Raw genomic sequence first — 18,754 nt, forward strand, 5'->3', positions numbered from 1 at the left:
CAGCAACAATTCCTCTCTGCAGGAACAAAACAGTTGGAAGTGTATGCTTATCCCCATCTGAGAGGGCAGGGAGAGTGAAGCACTGATGGGGAAGGAGGGGGTAGCTTCCCCTCCCGTACAAACCTTGAAGGCATGCTCCAAGCCAGGGGCGTCATCGAAGGCCTGAATAAAGACAGTCCCCAGCCTCCTGTCAAGGTCTTCTACTTTCTGATTAAAATCAGAGATGTCATTTTCAAATTCCTGAAGAGACAGCAAATGGACATAAGGAAACATGATTTTCTGAAGGACAATCCAGGATTGCTTTTTCCTATTAATCGGTCCCACCAAGGATCATTTTGATTTTCTACAGTTCTCTATAGTGTGTCTCAGTGTTGATCCACATAGACAGTTGCCCTATTATTGCAGCATTTTTCTCCTAGACTCTCTAGTGTTAGCGTGTGCTAGTCACTCAGTTGTGTCCAACCCTTTGTGACCCCCATGGACTGCAGTCTTCCGGGCTCCTCTGTTCACGGAATTCTCCAGGAAAGAATACCAGAGTGGTTTAGCATTCCCTTCTCCAGGGGATCTTCCCGACCCAGGGATCGAGCGAACCCACGTCTCCTGCATTGCAGGTGGATTCTTTACTGTCTGAGTCACTCGAGGCAAAATGGTAAAGAGTCGGAGGTGAGGCTGGTACCCTGTCCCTCTCTTCTGTGCCCCCACTTCCAGCTCCTGCAGCCCCTTCTCTCTCACCTGCGGCACCAGCTCAGGCCACCCTGAAAGCCACTTTGGCAGCAATAGCCCCAGCAATGGGGCTATATCCTCACTACCCCTGACTTCCCTTCCTCCTTCAAGTGAAAATCCTGTTCTTTTCAGTGTAAACAGACTGATATGGCTATTAGGAGAAAAGTAAGCCAATTAAACAACTATAAACTATTTCTTCTAACTACATTTAAATTGCTTAAGACAGCAGCTAGCCATTGCCCCCACGGTTGCCAAATTTAGCAAATAAAAATACAGGATGCCCGTTATATTTAAATTTCAGGTCAACAATGAATTTTTTTTAGTATAAGCCTGTCCCAATTAACTGTATTTTATTCAGCAACACAGAACATGCTCTTTCTTCAAATGTACATTGATTTTCAGAGGAACATCTCTAATTTGTGAAATTATTACCTCTTATTATTGCTTTATAGTAGCTATGCATACTTTTATGAAAAGATAAAGAAAAGTAGGAAAACATAGTAGCATTTCTCTACTTCCCAAACCCAACCATACTAACACTGGAGCACACTTCTCTATGTACAGGATTTTGTTTTGTATTGTTTTATCACATGGTAGAAAACATACGGTATAGATCCTGTTTTGTATGCCAACTTTTTTTCTACTTTAAACTAATGGAACTTTTAGAAAGCTCCATTTCCTGGCTTTGGCTGGCTAAGACCCCCCTAGACAATGGAAGGGGGCTCCCAGGTGGCTCAGTGGTAAAGGATCCACCTGCCAGTGCAGGAGATGCGGGTTCCTTCCTTGGGTCAGGAAGATTCGCTGGAGGAGAAAATGGCAACCCACTCCAGTATTCTTGCCTGGAGAATTCCAAGGACAGAGGAACCTGGTGGGCTACAGCCCATGGGACTGCAGAGTCAGACACAACTGATGACTGAACACGAACGCAGACACTGGAAGGTGCTCAGTGCAGATTCTTGTTCAATTTCTTTTCTCTTTTCCCTCAAATACTCTAAAATTCCTTTTCCAGTAATGCAGCCATTCCCTTCTCGGGGAACTCCATTCCCTGTTTCTGTACTGACCCTTTTGCTTCTTTTGGTTCCTGCAGTCTTGGACTCACTGGTCTCAACTCTCCTGCACTACAGGTGGGATGTGGACTCTTGTGTCCTGATCCTGGAAAATGCAATGTTGGCCCTTTCCTCATCCTGAGGTCTCTCTTGGGAACTAGAGTCTGATCAGAAAACTGGGCTACTGCGTCACTTACCCCTCGTGGGCCACTAATGAAATTCTGCCTGGGTGTGCCTGGCCTTCACACAGCAGGTGCTGCTCAAAGCTTAAAGCTTTGGGAGCTGCAGAGTGGCTGCAGCCTCCACCATCACCCCATCTCCATCTCAGCATCTCTGAAACCCTGGGTATCTTCAGTCCGAAGAAGTCAGCAGTTGGAAAACATCCTCCCCTGATGTCTCTCCTGACACAAAGGATAATTAAGCGTGGTCTCTGCCGATAAAACCATGGGGACCACACAGCCAAAGAAAACACACAGGGGAAATGCAAGTAAATACCCAGGCTAGAGGCTACAGACATGTGAGAAAAAAGAGACAAAGCTTGCAAGTTAGCCCTTCCAAGCCCTACCACACTTTGGAGATCCAAGCAGTCGTAGGAAGACTCTGAGAAGACCCTGTACATCTCTTGAAACTCGGTGTACATCCGCTGGGCCTGCTGGCTCAGGGCACTCCCTCGGATACCACTGAACTCAAGCTTTCCCAGTTTGTGGAAATCCAAAGTTGTCTTCAGAAGATCCTGTGAAGACAATTTGCAATGGAATTAAGATAATGAGGATGACAACAACAGTGGATGATGTGCAAATTGGTATAGGAAGGGCTGGAAATTATATGGGGGTGGCGGTTGCTTAGGAAAATGTGAAGCTTGATTAGTTCTGTAACCTTACTATTAGATTGGGCTGATATAAATAACTCTTGGTGACACGCGATAACAAAGAGAAAATTTCAATAAATAAAGTTTACTTGCACACAAAAACCAAATTTATGCTTTAACCTCTTTCTGTGTTCTCTCATAAATAATAAAATATAATAATAACACTATTTACATGACCTGTAGCTTTATTCCCATTTAAGAAACCAATTTTAAATGGACCATGTTGTGTGGTTCCAGAATGATGGCTGTCTTGGAAGGTGCTGACAGCAAAGTGGATCCTCTGAGTAGTGCTGAGGACAAGCTCAGAGGTGGTGCCAACATTCTCAGCAACGACTTCTGCCAAGAAAAGACATCTGCGGGCTGCCCGTGCTGAACGTACCTGGGACTGTAGACCCTGCGGCCGGCTGGGTGTTGGTGGGTGATGACCCGACATCTTTGTATTGGGATAACAACAGTGAGAGTGAATCAAGTCGGTGTAGGCTCAGGATGGCACCCAGTAAATAGGCACTGAGTGTGTGTTACTGTCATCATTGACGTGGCAGTTCCCAGCAGGGCTCTGGATCAAGTGACAGGTGACAATACAACCTAGAGCCCTGGGTAGGGGGGTGATGCTGCTTGAGTCCGTCGAGGTTGCTTCACTTCAGATGAATAGGAGCCTTCAGAACACATCTAACTCTGCATCTAACTTATCTATCATGACTACCCACTGAAAATCACCAAGTCTCTAAATCAAGGCGTTCTTCCTGCTATACCTTCCAATCTGTGTGCTTAGCTCTTCGGTAGCAAAGAGGGAGATGGGGGTACCTTTGTGTCATTTTGGCAAACATGTGACATGGACCCCTGGAAGGCGGTCCTCCACCCTGAGGAGATTTGAAGGGCAAGAAGAGGGAAAAGTGACCCAAGACTGGAAACTCAGCAGGTCCTGATATCATTCCAGGGAATGCCCATATCACTGGCCACTGCTCTGGGCTAACCCATCAGGATAGCAGGGGGCAGCCCATCTCTTGCTTCTCACCAAGACACCAAGCCCAGCAGCAGAGACAGAGGCACCGGGAAATTGTGAGAAGTTGCTGACTTCCTGCATTTCCAGGTGGGTACCCATCCTTGCAGCCATGGGCAGCCGTCTAAGTCCCCTTTTTGCTCAGCTAGGCAGAGTTCATCATGAGAAACACTGAGCTGGATGAAGCACAAGCTGGAATCAAGATTGCCGGGAGAAACATCAATAATCTCAGATATGCAGATGACACCACACTTATGGCAGAAAGTGAAGAAGAACTAAAGAGCCTCTTGATGAAAGTGAAAGAGGAGAGTGAAAAAGTTGACTTAAAACTTAACATTGAGAAAACTAAGATCATGGTATCTGGTCCCAACCGTTCATGGCAAATAGATGGGGAAACAATGGAAACAGTGAGAGACTTTATTTTGGGGGGCTCCAAAATCACTGCAGATGGTGACTGCAGCCATAAAATTAAAAGAGGCTTGCTCCTTGGAAGAAAGTTATGACCAACCTAGACAGCATATTAAAAAGCAGAGACATTACTTTGCCAACAAACGTCCGTCTAGTCAAAGCTATGGTTTTTCCAGTAGTCATGTATGGATGTGAGAGTTGGACTAAAAAGAAAGCTGAACACTGAAGAATTGATGCTTTTGACCTGTGGTGTTAGAGAAGACTCTTGAGAGTTCCTTGGACTGCAAGGAGATCCACCCAGTCCATCCTAAAGGAAATCAGTCCTGAATATTCATCAGAAGGACTTATGCTGAAGCTGAAGCGCCAATACTTTGGTCACCTGATGCAAAGAACTGACTCATTTGAAAAGACTCTGATGCCGGGAAAAATTGAAGGTGGGAGAAGGGGACAAGAGGATAAGATGGTTGGATGGCATCACCGACTCAATGGATATGAGTTTCTGTAGACTTCAGGAGTTGGTGATGGACAGGGAGGCCTGGTGTGCTGCAGTCCATGGCGCAAAGAGTCGGACACGAGTGAGTGACTGAACTGAATTGAACTGAACCGATGAGCCGGGGGCTGAACTGGGAGAGAGGAGGAGGAAGAAACAGCCAAGTGAAGGAATATGTATACCCAAACCAGGAGATCCTGCCAAGGATGGAGAAATGGGGTAGGCTTTATTTAAACACGTTTGACTTTGTATGCAGGGAGGAATCAGCAATCAACTTGATTCAGATGAAATGGACTTTAGCAGTAATTTGAGTCATTCTGATAGGAGAAATGTACTGTGTTTATGCTGTGGAATGTCACCTGGATACCCATTTTTCATAAGTTTGTGGATGTTAATTTCAATTTTTTGTGGATGTTAATTTCAATTTTTAGGAAGTACCCGCTAACCATTTTAAAAGACAGATGCATTTCGATGTGTTTGATTATGTCAGAAAACTAGATGATAATTTTGTTATACTTTATTTCTCAAGAATTCTTGAAGCACAGTCCTGGGTGGTCACTGAAAGTTGCTTCATTTTCAGTCTAACAGGTAAACCATAGGTATTGTTGTTTAGTCACTAAGTCATGTCTGACTCTTCTGTGACACCATGGACTGTAGCCTGCCAGTCTCCTCTGTCCATGGGATTTCCCAGGCAAGAATACTAGAGTGGGTTGCCATTTCCTTCTCCAGGGGATCTTCCAGACCCAGGGTTCGAACCTGCATCTCCTGCATTGGCAAGCAGGTTCTTTACCACTGAGAGACCAGGGAAACCCCAAAAGAATACTTACATAATCATTCTATTTTTGGAGAAACTCTGGTCACTAGAAACAATGGATATTTACCTTGCTTAACAAACACATGATGGGCAATACATTTATTTAGGGTTCAGTTAAAGGTCTTAATCCTTTCTTTACCCCTCTCCCCAATAAAAGAGACTCTTACCCCACTTTTCTCCTAACTCTGTATGCCCTTCTCCTGCATAAGCTTTTCTTTAGAACTCTTAATCACTCTCTGGCACTATAATATACTATCTGGGATTACATTATATTGTTTATTTCCTATCCACCTTTCTCGGTAGGTTGTAAACACCCCAGAGATCCAACTGTATTTTCCATCCCTGGAAGAGTCCCAGATGCTGAAGAAATATTTGTTGAATGAAGGAAGATGTCATCTTTGACCTTGGACTTAGCGACAGTACCTCCAGGAGAAGGTGACAGGGTGGTAGAGACTCTAGGAACATTGGGCTCTAGGAACATAGAGCAATTGGATAAAATAAAGAGAATTAGACAAGGACAGAGAATTAGGAAGCAAGGCAAAACTGTGCCTTTGAACGTTTGATGAGCTGTGGTCAAGTGCAAGGAAAAACCTTGCATGGCCCTGAGCTGAGGGCAGAACTAAGGAAAGCGAGTGAATAGGACAAAGCAGCAGATTTGGAGTTAACTTGTAGGTTGAAATTACAAAATTTCTGATTTTTGACCATATTGATCTACAAGAAATGGCAGTTTCATGTGGTTCTACTCCATGAAACAGAACCATCTCACACCTGGAAAGGTCCAGCCATACACTGGGCCGCTAAGAGAGGTGATGAGCTCCCCAGATCTTGGTGGATTTCACAGATCTTTTCTTTTCTGCTGCACCATGCAGCATGTGGGCGTCCCAAGTGGTGCTAGTGGTAAAAACCTGCCTGACGAGGTGGGTAGAGGGTTTGGTCCCTGGGTCAGGAAGATCCCCTGGAGGAGGAAATGGCAACCCACTCCAGTATTCTTTCCTGGAGAATCCCATGGACAGAGAGGAGCCTGGAGGGCTGCAGTCCATAGGGTTGCACAGAGTCAGACACAACTGAAGTGACTTAGCATGTAGCATATGGGATCTTAGTTCCCCAACCAGGGACCGAACCCATGCCCCCTGCACTGGGAGCTCAGAGTCTTAATCACTGGACCTCCAGGGAAGTCCTGCTGGGTGGATTTTAAAAGTCTGATGTCATGTCACAGAGATATCATAAAGAAGATTCCTGCATCAGGCGGGAAGTCATCTTACAATCGTAGAAACAGACTAACAGAAATCATGGTGACTATATCTTTGATTCTCAAAATATTTAAATGTAAGCTCTTTCCATTGTTTATTTAGAAGTCCTCACAAAACAGATAAAAGGCCATTTAAACCCATGAGAGATCTAGATTAAATTTTTAAAATATTCATTTTTATCCATCACCGTTGTAAACACACAAAATCCATGATGCTGTATTCAGGCTGAAAATGTCAAGGTCAGGGGTAGGACACAGGGCATCACGGGAGGAGTGCTGGGGCACAGATAGCTGGGTTCACACAGCCCTGTTCTACCGTTCACCAGCTACATGGCTTAAAGCAAGATACTTAATTTTTCTAATCCTCCTTTTCCTGACCTGCAGATGAGTTACAGAGTTACATGGGAAGTGTCTTTGTACAACTTCAATAAACGGTGTGTGTGTGTGTGCTAAGTCGCTTCAGTCATGTCCAATTCTTTGTGACCCTATGGACTGTAGCCCACTAGGCTCCTGCGTCCATGGAATCCTCCAGGCAAGAATACTGAAGTGGGTTGCCATTTCCTCCTCCAGGGGATCTTCCCTACCCAGGGATTGAACCCGAACCCCCTGTGACTTCTGTATTATAAGCAGATCTTTACCTACTGAGCCACTTGGGAAGCCGTCAATAAATGGTGAAAAGTGAAAAAAAAAAAGTTAGAATGTAGTTGCTCAGTCGTGTCTGACTCTTTGTGATGCCATGGACTGTAGTCTGCCAGGCTCCTCTGTCCATACAATTCTCTAGGCAAGAATACTGGAGTGGATTGCCATTTCCTTCTCCAAGGGATTTTCCCAGCCCAGGGATCCAACCTGGGTCTCCTGCATTGCGGGCAGACCGTCTGAACTACCAGGGAAGCCCTCAATGAACAGTAGGCACTATAATTAATTAGCATCACCCCAATGTCATTAGATCAGGTTGGTGGCTAAGAGATGTGCACAGTAGCTGATACTCAGGTGCTCCTTTCCAGGCGGAAGCCACGAAGAGCGGGGGGGTCCCAGGCAGCTGGCTGGATTGACTGGGTCCTATTCTTCTGAAAACTGTGCAACCTTTAATGGGGTGATGTGGCCCCACAAACAGCAAGCCTGTTCTCAGGAGAGGCCGCGCATCTTAAAAGAAATGTCTTCAGAATTCATTAAGGGCAAACACAAAGCAGACATTCACAGAAGAGAATCTCAAAAGGTCATTGGGAAAAAGACTGTTTTCTTTACCTTCTGAAGGCAGTCGACCTTATGCAGCTAATGGTCTCCTACACGACCGAGCGCTCAGGCCTGGCTGAAAGGGAAGCGGCCCAATTAGACCTGAATGAAAGGAGCTGGCAGAGGGGCTGGAGACGTGGAAAGAGCAAGGGAAATGTGGTAGATTAGGTCAGCTTATTACCTAACTGCCTGCTAATCACTGTGCATGGAGCCTCAGCAGGAAAGCATCTCACCTCCAAGAGAATCACAGCTTTACAGCAATTTCACAATGAAAGAGATGGGGGTTCTCTCCAAGCTGCTTACTTACTGCATTGTTGGAGGGGAGAGGCTGGGGGTGGACACACAAACAGGGCAGCTGCAGAATCTGCAGTGTTACGGCACAACAAGAAACTGTATGTGTGTGTGTGTGTGCACGTATTGCCTGCAGCATTGTGTGCACAGTGTATGCATGCATACATGTGTGTGTGGTGAGTGTGTATGTGCAATGTGTGTGTGGTGTATGTAATGTGTGGGTAGTACTGTGTGTATAAGTGCAGTGTGTGTCTGTATGTGTGAGTGTGGTGTGTGTGTGCATAGTGTGCTGTGCATATGTGCAGTATGTGTCTGTATGTGTAGTGTTGTGTGTCTATGAGAGGTGTGTCTATATGTATGAGTGTGGTGTGTAGGTGTGTGTATGCATGTGTAGCGTGGTGTGTGTGTATGTGCAGTGTGTGTCTATACGTGTGGTGTGTGTTGTGTGTGGCTGCACAGGTGCACACTGAAGCACATTGCAGGAAGGCAGGGTGGGGAAACAAATCCAGAGGCAGGGGAAGACTTTTCCTTTTGATTTTTGACTGTTCCTTTAAATTGCAAAGATTGTATACACTTTTGGGATTTTCTTAGTAAGGGCCTTTCATGGAGTGGGAATTATAATTTTACCGAAATGACTTATTCAGGAAAAAAAAGACCAAGAAATCATGTGGTAAAAATAGTGTGTGCAAATACAGAATAGAGTGTGTTGGGGCAGAAGAAAACCACAAAACCAGTGTGGGACTCTCAAAAGGGAGGGAGGGAGGCAGGGAGGGAAGCAGGGGAACAGATCTTTATAATTGCTGGGAGATGTCTGCATTTGGTGGAAAGACAGTGCTTGGAACCCTGTACCCTGGGGTATGAATCCCAGCTAAGCCTTGCTGAGCCTGTGACTATGGGCAAGTTCATTTTTGTGTCACAAATAATGGTGCTCATTTGTTAGTGGTACTGACACCCAGCTCTTTCCAAGGTTGTAAGGCTGCAGCTCTTACACGAGATTGGCTTTTGAAAGATGTAAATTCTTTCTTGGTCTGTTCTTCCTTTCCTTTCCAGGGGTTGGCTCTCTAAGAGATTAGCTGCATCATGGGGATGGTGAGGAGGAGGAAGAGGAGAAGGAGGACAAGGTTTGCAGAGAATGCAATCACTCCACATGCCTCTGCAGACAGACCTGCAGGACAGCTCAGCAGGTCAGCACCTCTGGCCAAGCAGTCCTGCCCTCACCTTCATTTAGCAAGTGCCCAGAGAACTGATGCTGAAGCTGAAGCTCCAATACTTTGGCCACTGGATGCGAAGAGCTGACTCATTGGAAAAGACCCTGATGCTGGGAGAGATTGAAGGCAGGAGGAGAAGGGGATGACAGAGGATGAGATGGTTGGATGGCATCACTGACTCAACGGACATGAGTTTGAGCAAGCTCCGGGAGATGGTGAAGGACAGGCAATCCTGGCATGCTGCATGCAGTCCATGGGGTCGCAGAGTCGGACGTGACTGAGCGACTGAACAGTAAAAGAGGGGAAACATCCATATGCACAATAAAACTTTCTTGTTTCAAAAAGCCAAAAAAAAAAAAAAAGGCCAAGCAAATCAGAGGGGAAAATAGAACAATGGAGATTAAAAACCAGCCCTAAAGAATCTCACCCTTGTAAGCAAGGCAGAGAGGGAAACACAGTGAAATCATTTTATTAACTTGGCTTCATGTATTTATTAATTGCAGCTGCCCGTGTCTTAGGGGCCACAAAGTGTACACAACGTCAAGATGAATAAGGCTGGGTTCATGCTAATTCTTGCTGGAGAGAAGCAGATTAACCCCATCTCAAACAGGCATCGATCACAGAGATACACAGAATGTTAACTAAAGGGCAATGTGAAATATGCCCAAAGCCGATCGATAGCCTGTGTCTTGCTGCACTGAGCTGAGTCGGGAAGAGACAGGGAAAACACCGGCCAGGGGGCAAAACTGAGAAAATGTTTAGGAGATGAAAGAGGGAGAAATGCCCGGACAAGGGAAAGAAACAGCCGCAGGAAAAGGCCGAATCAGGAAAATGTAGGGTGAACAGAGAGCTCAGAGAAACTAAACAAGAGAAAGAGGAAAACAGAGAAGGGGAGGGAGACCAGCAGAAAAGGAAGAGGGAGGAAGAGGAAGAGGGAGGCAGAGGGGAAATGAATGGACAAAAGAAGTGGTGGCATTTGGCCTAAGAGCAGACAAGTGAACCAGAGCCAGGGACAGAAAACTTACGAGGGGAACAGGAGCAGGACCAGGTGACATTCAACTCATCTTCAAATTAAACTGGAGCAACTGCTTTTTATGCATCTGTGCATTGATTCAGAAAGAAAAAGCAGCCAGAGAGTGGACTCTTGCAAGGGTAATGACTCGGGAGGCTAGTGGTCAGGGCCTCCTGCAGTTACTGAATAAACCCAGCAGATTAGGCGCCCAATGTCAAGATATGCAAAGTCATATCATTAGCATGTGTGAAGGGCCCCAGGCCGCAGCCCAACAGTCTTGCAGAGCTGAGTGTTGCTCCCTGGCTTCCACTGTGAGAACCATCCTCGGGGCTAGGGAGCCTATAAAGGTGGTTGTCTGCCCTGGTCCCCTTGGTGGCCAGGGGCAGGCAGGAGCCAGAGAGTGTCTGCCACCTCCAGTTAAAAGAGAGTGAACAGGTTGGTGTTGGAGAGGAGAGGGATGGAATGGAGAAGAAGGAGAAGAGAGGCTGCTTCTCAAGGGCTGTGGTGGAAAAGGTGCCAAAAACAAAGCATTTAGGAAAAAGCTAGGCATCAATTATTTATACTCTCCGTGATCCCAGAGAAGGATTTAAGGTGTACCCTTCATAAGATCTAGGGTCTGGCCTGGCTCATACATTTTCTATGTCTCTGTTTCCACCTTCACGGGTCTTCATTTCCCCAGAGAATTCCTACTTCAGTTTCTAAATTTATTTCCTCTTGTGCTCCCTGCTTTCTCAGAGGCCCTCTGGGTTAGAAACCTCTCCTTCTTGCTCCCAATATCACACCAATTTTGCTTTCATCGGGCTTCCCTGTGGCTTAGACGGTAAAGAATCTGCTTGCAATGTGGAAGACCTGGCTTCAATTCCTGGGTCAGGAAGATCCTCTGGAGAAGGGCATGGCAACCCACTCCAGTATTCTTGCCTGGAGAATCTCATGGACGGAGGAACCTAGTGGGCTACAGTCCGTGGGGTTGAAAGGAGTTGGACATGACAGAGTGACTAACACATACACTTTGCTTTTATCACGGCACTTAATACACCTCAGTGAAGCTTCAAGATTTTGTTGTCTTCCCATCCCTGGATCTCCTCCATCAATCTCGGCCTTTTTCATGTCTTCTGGTCCCCGGGCTTCTAACAGGCAAAACTGTACCTTAGCCACCGTCCTATCCCCGGAGCCTTAGCTCAGAGCCTGGTGTGTGGTGCCTAGAGCATGGCAGTGCTGGGACTATGCTTTGGGGGCTGAAGTCAAGAGATTTCATCTCATTCTCTCTAATCCTCGTAATCGCATGCTTTATGCCACTTATCACCACCTCCTCCCAACACAACCCTTCTCTTCATCCCAAATCTCTGCTGATCATGGATAGAAATATGCTTCTGATTCCTTCTTGGTCTCCTTGGCTACTGTCCTAATCTTGAATTTGACCCTGCATCTCTCAAATTAATTTTAGGACAAATATGTATTTCATTTTGTCATGCCCACTAATCTCCCTGCAAAGTTTCATCAGCGAATACAGAGCTGCAAAGCATGCAAACACATGGTCACCACATTAAATCTTGAAAAGAGTCAAAAGAGAAAGGCTCGTTTTTTTCTCACCTTGGTCCTTAAACTAACGTTCGCATTGACTTTTAAACAACTCGGGGAGAAGAGTCACGACTTTGAGCAAAACTCGAGTTTCATTTGCACAGGGATTCATGCTAGTCTTGGGCTTCCCCGGTGGTACAAGCAGTAAAGAACCCCCCTGCTAATGCAGGAGACACAGGAGACTTGGGTTTAATCCCTGGGTTGGGAAGATCCCCTGGAGGAGGAGATGGCAACCCACTCCAGTATTCTTGTCTGGAGACTTCCACGGACAAAGGAGCCTGGCGGGCTATCATCCATAGGGTTACAAAGAGTCAGACACGACTAAAGCAGCTCAGCACTCATGCTAGTCTTATAGTTTTGGGAGCCACCCTGATGGTGGGAAAGTGGAGAAGTTCAAGGCAGTGGCTTTGTGGGCATGGCCAGCTGCATCCAGGTCAGCTCACTGGCCATTTCCCATGAGACCTCTAGCAAGAAGATTATGCGTTAATTTGAAAACCAACTGAATTTGTCAACTAATTCCTTGAGACTTCTTCCTGAGACTATGATCAGAATTTCCTAAACTTCTAGTAGAACTACCATCACATGATGACTATTGCAAATAAATTACTGAATCATGGGTTCTTCCAGCCAGTGCGAGGCTGATCATCCTGTTGTCTCAGACCTCTTCTTACTCTGCGCTTTGCTGTTTTTCACTTGTTCACTTTTTAGTTGGTCATCCTACCTTTAGGCAGATATAGATGTGAAATAAAGAAAAGAAAGGCCAAATGCTGATCTAATGACATAGCCTGGGAATTGCACATACACTATAATTCTCTTACTGCATTCTCCATACGTAAAATGTAGTGAAAATTAGATATAAAAGAAAACATAATTTCCATTAGAGAATAAAATAGGATTTCCACATACCTTGAAAGGCAACTATTCTTAAAAATTAATTAATTTGATAAATATTTGTTTCTTCCTCATTTTTTTCTTTTTTTGAAATCTTAAATACTACACTTTATTTTAAAAATTGAAGTATAGCTGATTTACAGTATTGTGTTAGTTTTAGATGTACAGCTGAGTGATTCATATATATATGCATATATATATACATACACACATATATACACATATTTACATACACACATATATATACATACACACATGTATATGGTAGTGTGGTTTAGTTGCTCAGTCATATCTGATTCTTTGCAACCCCATGGATTATAGCCCACCAGCTTCCTCTGTCCATGGGCTTCTCCAGGCAAGAATACTGGGGTGGGTAGCCATTCCCTTCTCCAGGGGATTTTTCTGACCCAGGGATCAGACCTAGGTCTCCTGCATTGCAGGCAGATTCTTTACCAACTGAGCCACCAGGTAAGCCCATGTATGTGTGTATATATATATATATATACACACACACACATATACTTTCAGATTCTTGTCCCATATAGGTTATTACAGAATATTGATTACAGTTCCCTGTGCTATACAGTAGGTCCTTGCTGATTATCTATTTTACATATAATGGTGTGTATCTGTTACTCCCCAAACTCCTAATTTATCCCTCCCCCACCTCTCTTTCCCCTTTGGCAGTCATTTTTGTTTTCTATGTCTGTGAGTCTGTTTTTGTGTAGTAAGTAAGTTCAATTGTATTATTTATTTAGATTCCACATATAAGTGATATCGTATGATACTTCTCCTTCTCTGCCTGACTTACTTCCCTCAATATGGCACCCTCTAGATCCCTTCATGATTCTGCACGTGATGATATTTCATTCTTTGTTACTGCTGTTACTTTTTGGATCCCTAGGTTGCTCCCTCCTGCAAGGAACCGGGGGCCTGACGGGAGGAGAACACTCACCTGCATCACACCCAGTCGCCCTAGGAAGCCTTCCAATCGCACAAAGACCAAAGAGGACTGGAAATCCCACTCGCGGACTGCCTGGTTCTCTTTGAAGTAAGAATGGAGATTCTCCCTTCTGTCCTGAAACAGTTGCTTGAAGAAGCTCAGGGTGTCCACGACCACATGCAGTTTCCTCTGACTTTCTTCCATCTCACCTCTCAGGAGGTCTTCTGGGCAGAGATAAATAGAGGCCTGGAGGGCAGACAGGTGAGTGGCACTAAGCCTGGCTGCAGGTGCAGGATGGTCCACAACTCTGCCCAGCCTACAGCTCTTCACTGAGCGACTGCCCATGCAACACTTTCCCGGAGCTGAATATAGGAAACATCAGACCCCATCCTTTAGTCCCACAGCGGGGTTGGGACCTGGGTTCAAGCCATGGTCAGTGACGGGCTCAGGGGTGGCAAGTGACCAGTCAGAGACAAGGAAACACAGCGAGACTTCTCTTGGGACAGCTGGGGCTGGACAGGTATCCTCTCCAGGTTTTTGTTGTGACTCACTGGCTTTCTGGGCTCCCCTGGTGGCTCAGATGCTAAGAATCCACCTGCCAGTGCAGGAAACATGGGTCCCATTCCTGATCCAGGAAGATATCACATGCTGAGAAGCAACTAAGCCAGTGCATCACAACTACTGAGCCTGTGCTCTAGAGCCCAGGAGCCGCAACTACGGAAGCCATGTGCTCTAGAGCCTGTGCTCCACAGCAAAAGAAGCCACCGCAATGAGAAGCCCGTGCACCGCAACTAGAGAGTGGCCCCTCCTCGCTCCGAGTAGAGAAGAAAGCCTGCATGCAGCAACCAAGACCCAGTGCTGCCAAAGGTAAGTATATAAATAAAATCATATATATATATATATAAAGATCCTTAAGGAGGTTGAAATTCACCATCTCTACCCTATGACCAAACCCGGGTCCTCCAAAGTACCCCAGCAGGACTGAGAAGAGCTTTGAGGGTTATTGGCTGTGACGATAAAGCAATTCAAATCTGAGAATCCTCTGCTAAGTCTCCTCAGTCGTGTCTGACTCTTTGCAACCCCATGGACTGTAGCCTGCCAGGCTCCTCTGTCCATGGAATGCTGGAGTGGGTAGCTATGCCCTTCTCCAGGGAATCTTCCCAACCCAGGGATTGAACCTGGGTCTCTCTCATTGCAGGCAGATTCTTTACCATCTGAGCCACCAGAGGAGAACTCTTTGGGCCCTCATTATTGCTCTGAAAAAAAAAAGATGCACACTCTACTCTCCTTGTGACTTGAACCATCCAGCCCCTGGGGTGAGGTTGGGGATAGCTGGGCGCCCACCTGCTGGACCAGAAGGTTGCAGATCTCCTGCAGCAGCACCGTGAGCCGCCTGGGACAGCGGTAGGATTCGCATGTGGCCCAGATCAAGCAGACCACATGCAGCAGGGGCCGCAGCCGGGGCTTCACGTCGGGAAACTCCAGGCTCTCAAGGCTCTCCAGGTGACGGCGCAGTGGTGCCAGGTGGGAGTGGATGTCCCGCGCCTCCGTCAGAGCTGGAAGGAACGGGAGACAACCCATCACAGTACCGGCTTGGGGCTCACAACCGCCGAGCGGAGCCCTGGAGCCTGGGCATGAAGGATCAGAAAACAAGGGTTGTGATCTCTTCCTGGGCTGAGGGAGCAGAGAGGGCTGGCCAGCTCTTGCGAGGAAACACTGAAATCAGAAGAGCCCTGGGCAGCTGTGAGAGGGGTCTGAGGAGCCTCTCTTACAGAATTCTTGTATCTGGATGGCCTCCTGGCCCTCCCAGCCCCAGGCCCTCTGGCGCTGTGTGTAGAAAATGCTCGGTGACTGTTTGCTGGTATCACCTCTGAGGAATATGGGATGGATGACAGAGGATGGGTTTTAAGAGTCAGAAAGATCTGCCTTCAAATGCCAATAACATCAAAAGTGTGACCTCAGGCATGACTATGCTGTCTGAATCTCAACAACAGGCTGAACGGTAACTCATTTAAAGGGTTCTTGTGACGGCAGCAAGATTGAATCTTCATATACGGCTAGCTCGGTGCTTGGACCAAAGGAGGGGGTTGCGTGCATGGTCACATCTCTAATAAATATTTGCTAATAAAGAATCTCATTGAGCTCTTATGGAGGACTGCTGCTGCTGCTGCTAAGTCGCTTCAGTCGTGTCCGACTCTGTGCGACCCCATAGACGGTAGCCCACCAGGCTCCTCAGTCCATGAGATTTTCCAGGCAAGAACACTGGAGTGGGGTGCCATTGCCTTCTCCTTATGGAGGACAAGTCACAGGAAATAGAGAAATAGCTCAGGCTGATTATGGCAAGGCTCCGCTGGTTTTCAAAGCCAGGAAAATCTCCTGCCATTTCCATTGAATGAAGCCGAGGAAAGAGAGCATTTTCCAACTGCCGTCCTGTGGTGGCTGAGAGGGGAAAGGAGGAAAACCGTAGCTCTGGGTGCTAATTCTGCAGAGTCACTGAGGGGGGATGCAAAGGCCCAGAAACGGGTGTTTAGGAAGGCTGGTTCTTTCCTGGGCAGGTAACCAGGCGCTGTCATGTGACAGCAGATGGTCGTGGGTTATTTTATGTGGATGAAGCTCTGCATTCATCCTAAAAGAAACTCAAAATATATGGAACTGTTTAGTAAACAGTTTCAATATACCAAACACCATCCAACTCATAGAAAAACTCTTAGAAAATCGTGTGAGGTAGCTTCATTATTTCCACTTTGTAAGCAAAGGAATTAGGACCTAGGAACTTCTCTGGTTGTCCAGTGATTAAGACTCCACACTTTTGATGAAGGGGGCATGGGTTCAATCCCTGGTCAGGGAACTATGATCCTGCATGCTGCATGGTGCAGCCAAAAAATAACAAATAAATATCTTTTTCTAATTTTTTGTTATTTGTTGCATGCTCAATTGTGTCCAACTCTGCGGGACCCCACAAGAACTGTCACCCTCCAGGCTCCTCTGTCCATGAGATTCCCCAGGCAAAAATACTGAAGTGGGTTGCCATTTCCTCCTCCAGGAGGTCTATCTTCCTGACCCAGGGATAGAACCTGCATCTCCTGCATCTCCTGTATTGGCAGGTGGATTCCTTACCACTTGAACTAGCAGAGAAGCCCAATAAATAGATAAATAAATAAAACCACTGTACCATCTGATAAAAATTGCTGAAAATTACAAAAAAAATTAAGACCTAAATAACCTGCCTTGAGTCTACCAGTTAATTGGTCAGCTCTGCCCAGCTGAGCAAAAGCAGGATTATACCCGAGTTTATTACATTGAATCCCTGGCTTGATGTTTGTGGGTCTCACGACACATGGGAGTTTGGGATGTGTACATCAAAGCTTGGGATGTATGTCAAGCTTTATACCCCAGATGGAGTTATGAGAAGGACTATGTGAATCCAATTTTTAAAAGGCACATGTCACGGTAAATTGATTAGAACAGCAATTCTTAAATGGGAGGATTTGATGGAAATATCAGAACCACTGTAGGGTGGGGGGTGTCAGAATCCAATAGTCACTCCAATGAGCACATGCTCAGGCTTTCATCTGTGCCTTGAGGGAAGGGAAACCGAGAGCATCACACCACGGGAGCTTCCTTTTCATGTTGTACTTTTTAATAAGAAAAACCTCCTTTAATCATACAAATACACACTCCCCCGATTTTCAAGAGCTCAACACTTGAGGGCTGGCTCATCTACTCCAGGATGCAGTCACCTTGGCTCACAAGGCAGATGAAGAAAGACACAAACAGAGTTAGACTAACGGCTTTTAAAAAATGCAAATATAGAGAATATCTTGGTGGCCTAGTGGTTAGGACTCTGTGTTTCCACTGCACAATGCCTGGGTTTGATCCCTGATCGGGGAACTAAAATCCCATAGGCCGGGCAATGTGGCCAAAAAAACCCAAACAAAACAGATTCAAATATAAACCCCAGTTGCACAGAAATATGTATGGCTTGCTGGTAAATCTTTAACTACAAGCTCTTCTGGGACAAAAGCCTTGATCCCAAAAGCCTTTAGCATTTGCCAGTTTCTTGGATGTAAATACTCCTAATCTTCCCACTGTGTCTGATCTCAAGCTACTAACTTGATGTCACTGAGTGTTGGGAGCAGGTGTTGAAAAGGGTTGCATGCAATGGGCTCTCATGGGAACCCGAGAGCCAGTTTCATGGCAGCGCCAGAAAACTGCTGGACTTTACTTCTCTCCCAACATACGCATGCTAAGTAGCTTCAGTCATGTCCAACTCTTTGCAAGCCCATGGACCATAGCCCACGAGGCTCCTCTGCCCATGGGATTCTCCAGGCAAGAATACTGCAGTAGGTTGCCATGCCCTCCTCCAGGGGATCTTCCTGACCCTGGGATAGAACCCATGTCTCTTATGTCTCCTGCGTTGGTAGGCGGGTTCTTTACCACTAGCACCACCTGGGAAGCCCTATTCTCCACACGCTTCTACCCACAAATATCCTGGACTGGCAACTGGGCCGCACTGTGCCAACCCTGCCTCCTAGTGGCCAGAGGCAGGAACTCCCTACTTGGTCTTGACTCCCCTGGTCCTTTCTCTTCCAGGATACCCCTACTTCCTGTTTCCAAGGTTCTTTGTTGCCCAATCGACTGCACTTCAGAAAATCTTGTTCCCACATATTTTTCTACATTCTTTTAACCTCCTTCTTTACTCCCCATGTGCCCACCAATCCAGGACTATATCTTTTGCTTCCCTTCTCTTCTGTCCATCTGTGAGCCAAAGAACTACCCTGATTGTGACATACAGTACGTCTGTGCAAAGCACATACTATCTGAAGAATAAAGACAAAAACTCTGAAATTAAATTAGAAATGAGGAAAATCAGGTGCCAGTTAAAAGATTTTTATTCTCTGAAGATCCCAACAAAATTTCTGACCAAGTCTCTATCTGGCAACTGTGATCAAAATTTCTCTTCTTCCATTATTTGGATTGAGTTATATATTTCAAAGATT

General features: G+C 46.0%; 1 protein-coding gene and 1 long non-coding RNA gene across 2 annotated transcripts in view; one reads left to right on the forward strand and one right to left on the reverse strand.

Moving 5' to 3' along the window:
- DNAH9 (dynein axonemal heavy chain 9) overlaps positions 1 to 18,754 on the reverse strand; it is a 286,190-nt gene that overhangs the window by 248,813 nt on the left and 18,623 nt on the right. Inside the window, exons 5-8 of the mRNA XM_081580689.1 lie at positions 15,099 to 15,310; positions 13,767 to 14,000; positions 2,335 to 2,502; positions 124 to 240 (exon numbers count right to left, since the gene is read on the reverse strand). Coding sequence (XP_081436815.1) covers positions 124 to 240; positions 2,335 to 2,502; positions 13,767 to 14,000; positions 15,099 to 15,310 — 731 coding nt within the window. The remainder of the gene's footprint in view (positions 1 to 123; positions 241 to 2,334; positions 2,503 to 13,766; positions 14,001 to 15,098; positions 15,311 to 18,754) is intronic.
- Positions 11,292 to 15,902, forward strand: LOC145542258 (uncharacterized). Its single transcript, XR_014079727.1, has 2 exons — positions 11,292 to 14,621; positions 14,953 to 15,902. It is a non-coding gene; the product is annotated as an uncharacterized LOC145542258 (long non-coding RNA).

The sequence above is a fragment of the Giraffa tippelskirchi genome, chromosome 3 (genome assembly GCF_054371585.1).
Source record: "Giraffa tippelskirchi isolate mGirTip1 chromosome 3, T2T-mGirTip1v1.2.pri, whole genome shotgun sequence".
Taxonomy (NCBI): domain Eukaryota; kingdom Metazoa; phylum Chordata; class Mammalia; order Artiodactyla; family Giraffidae; genus Giraffa; species Giraffa tippelskirchi.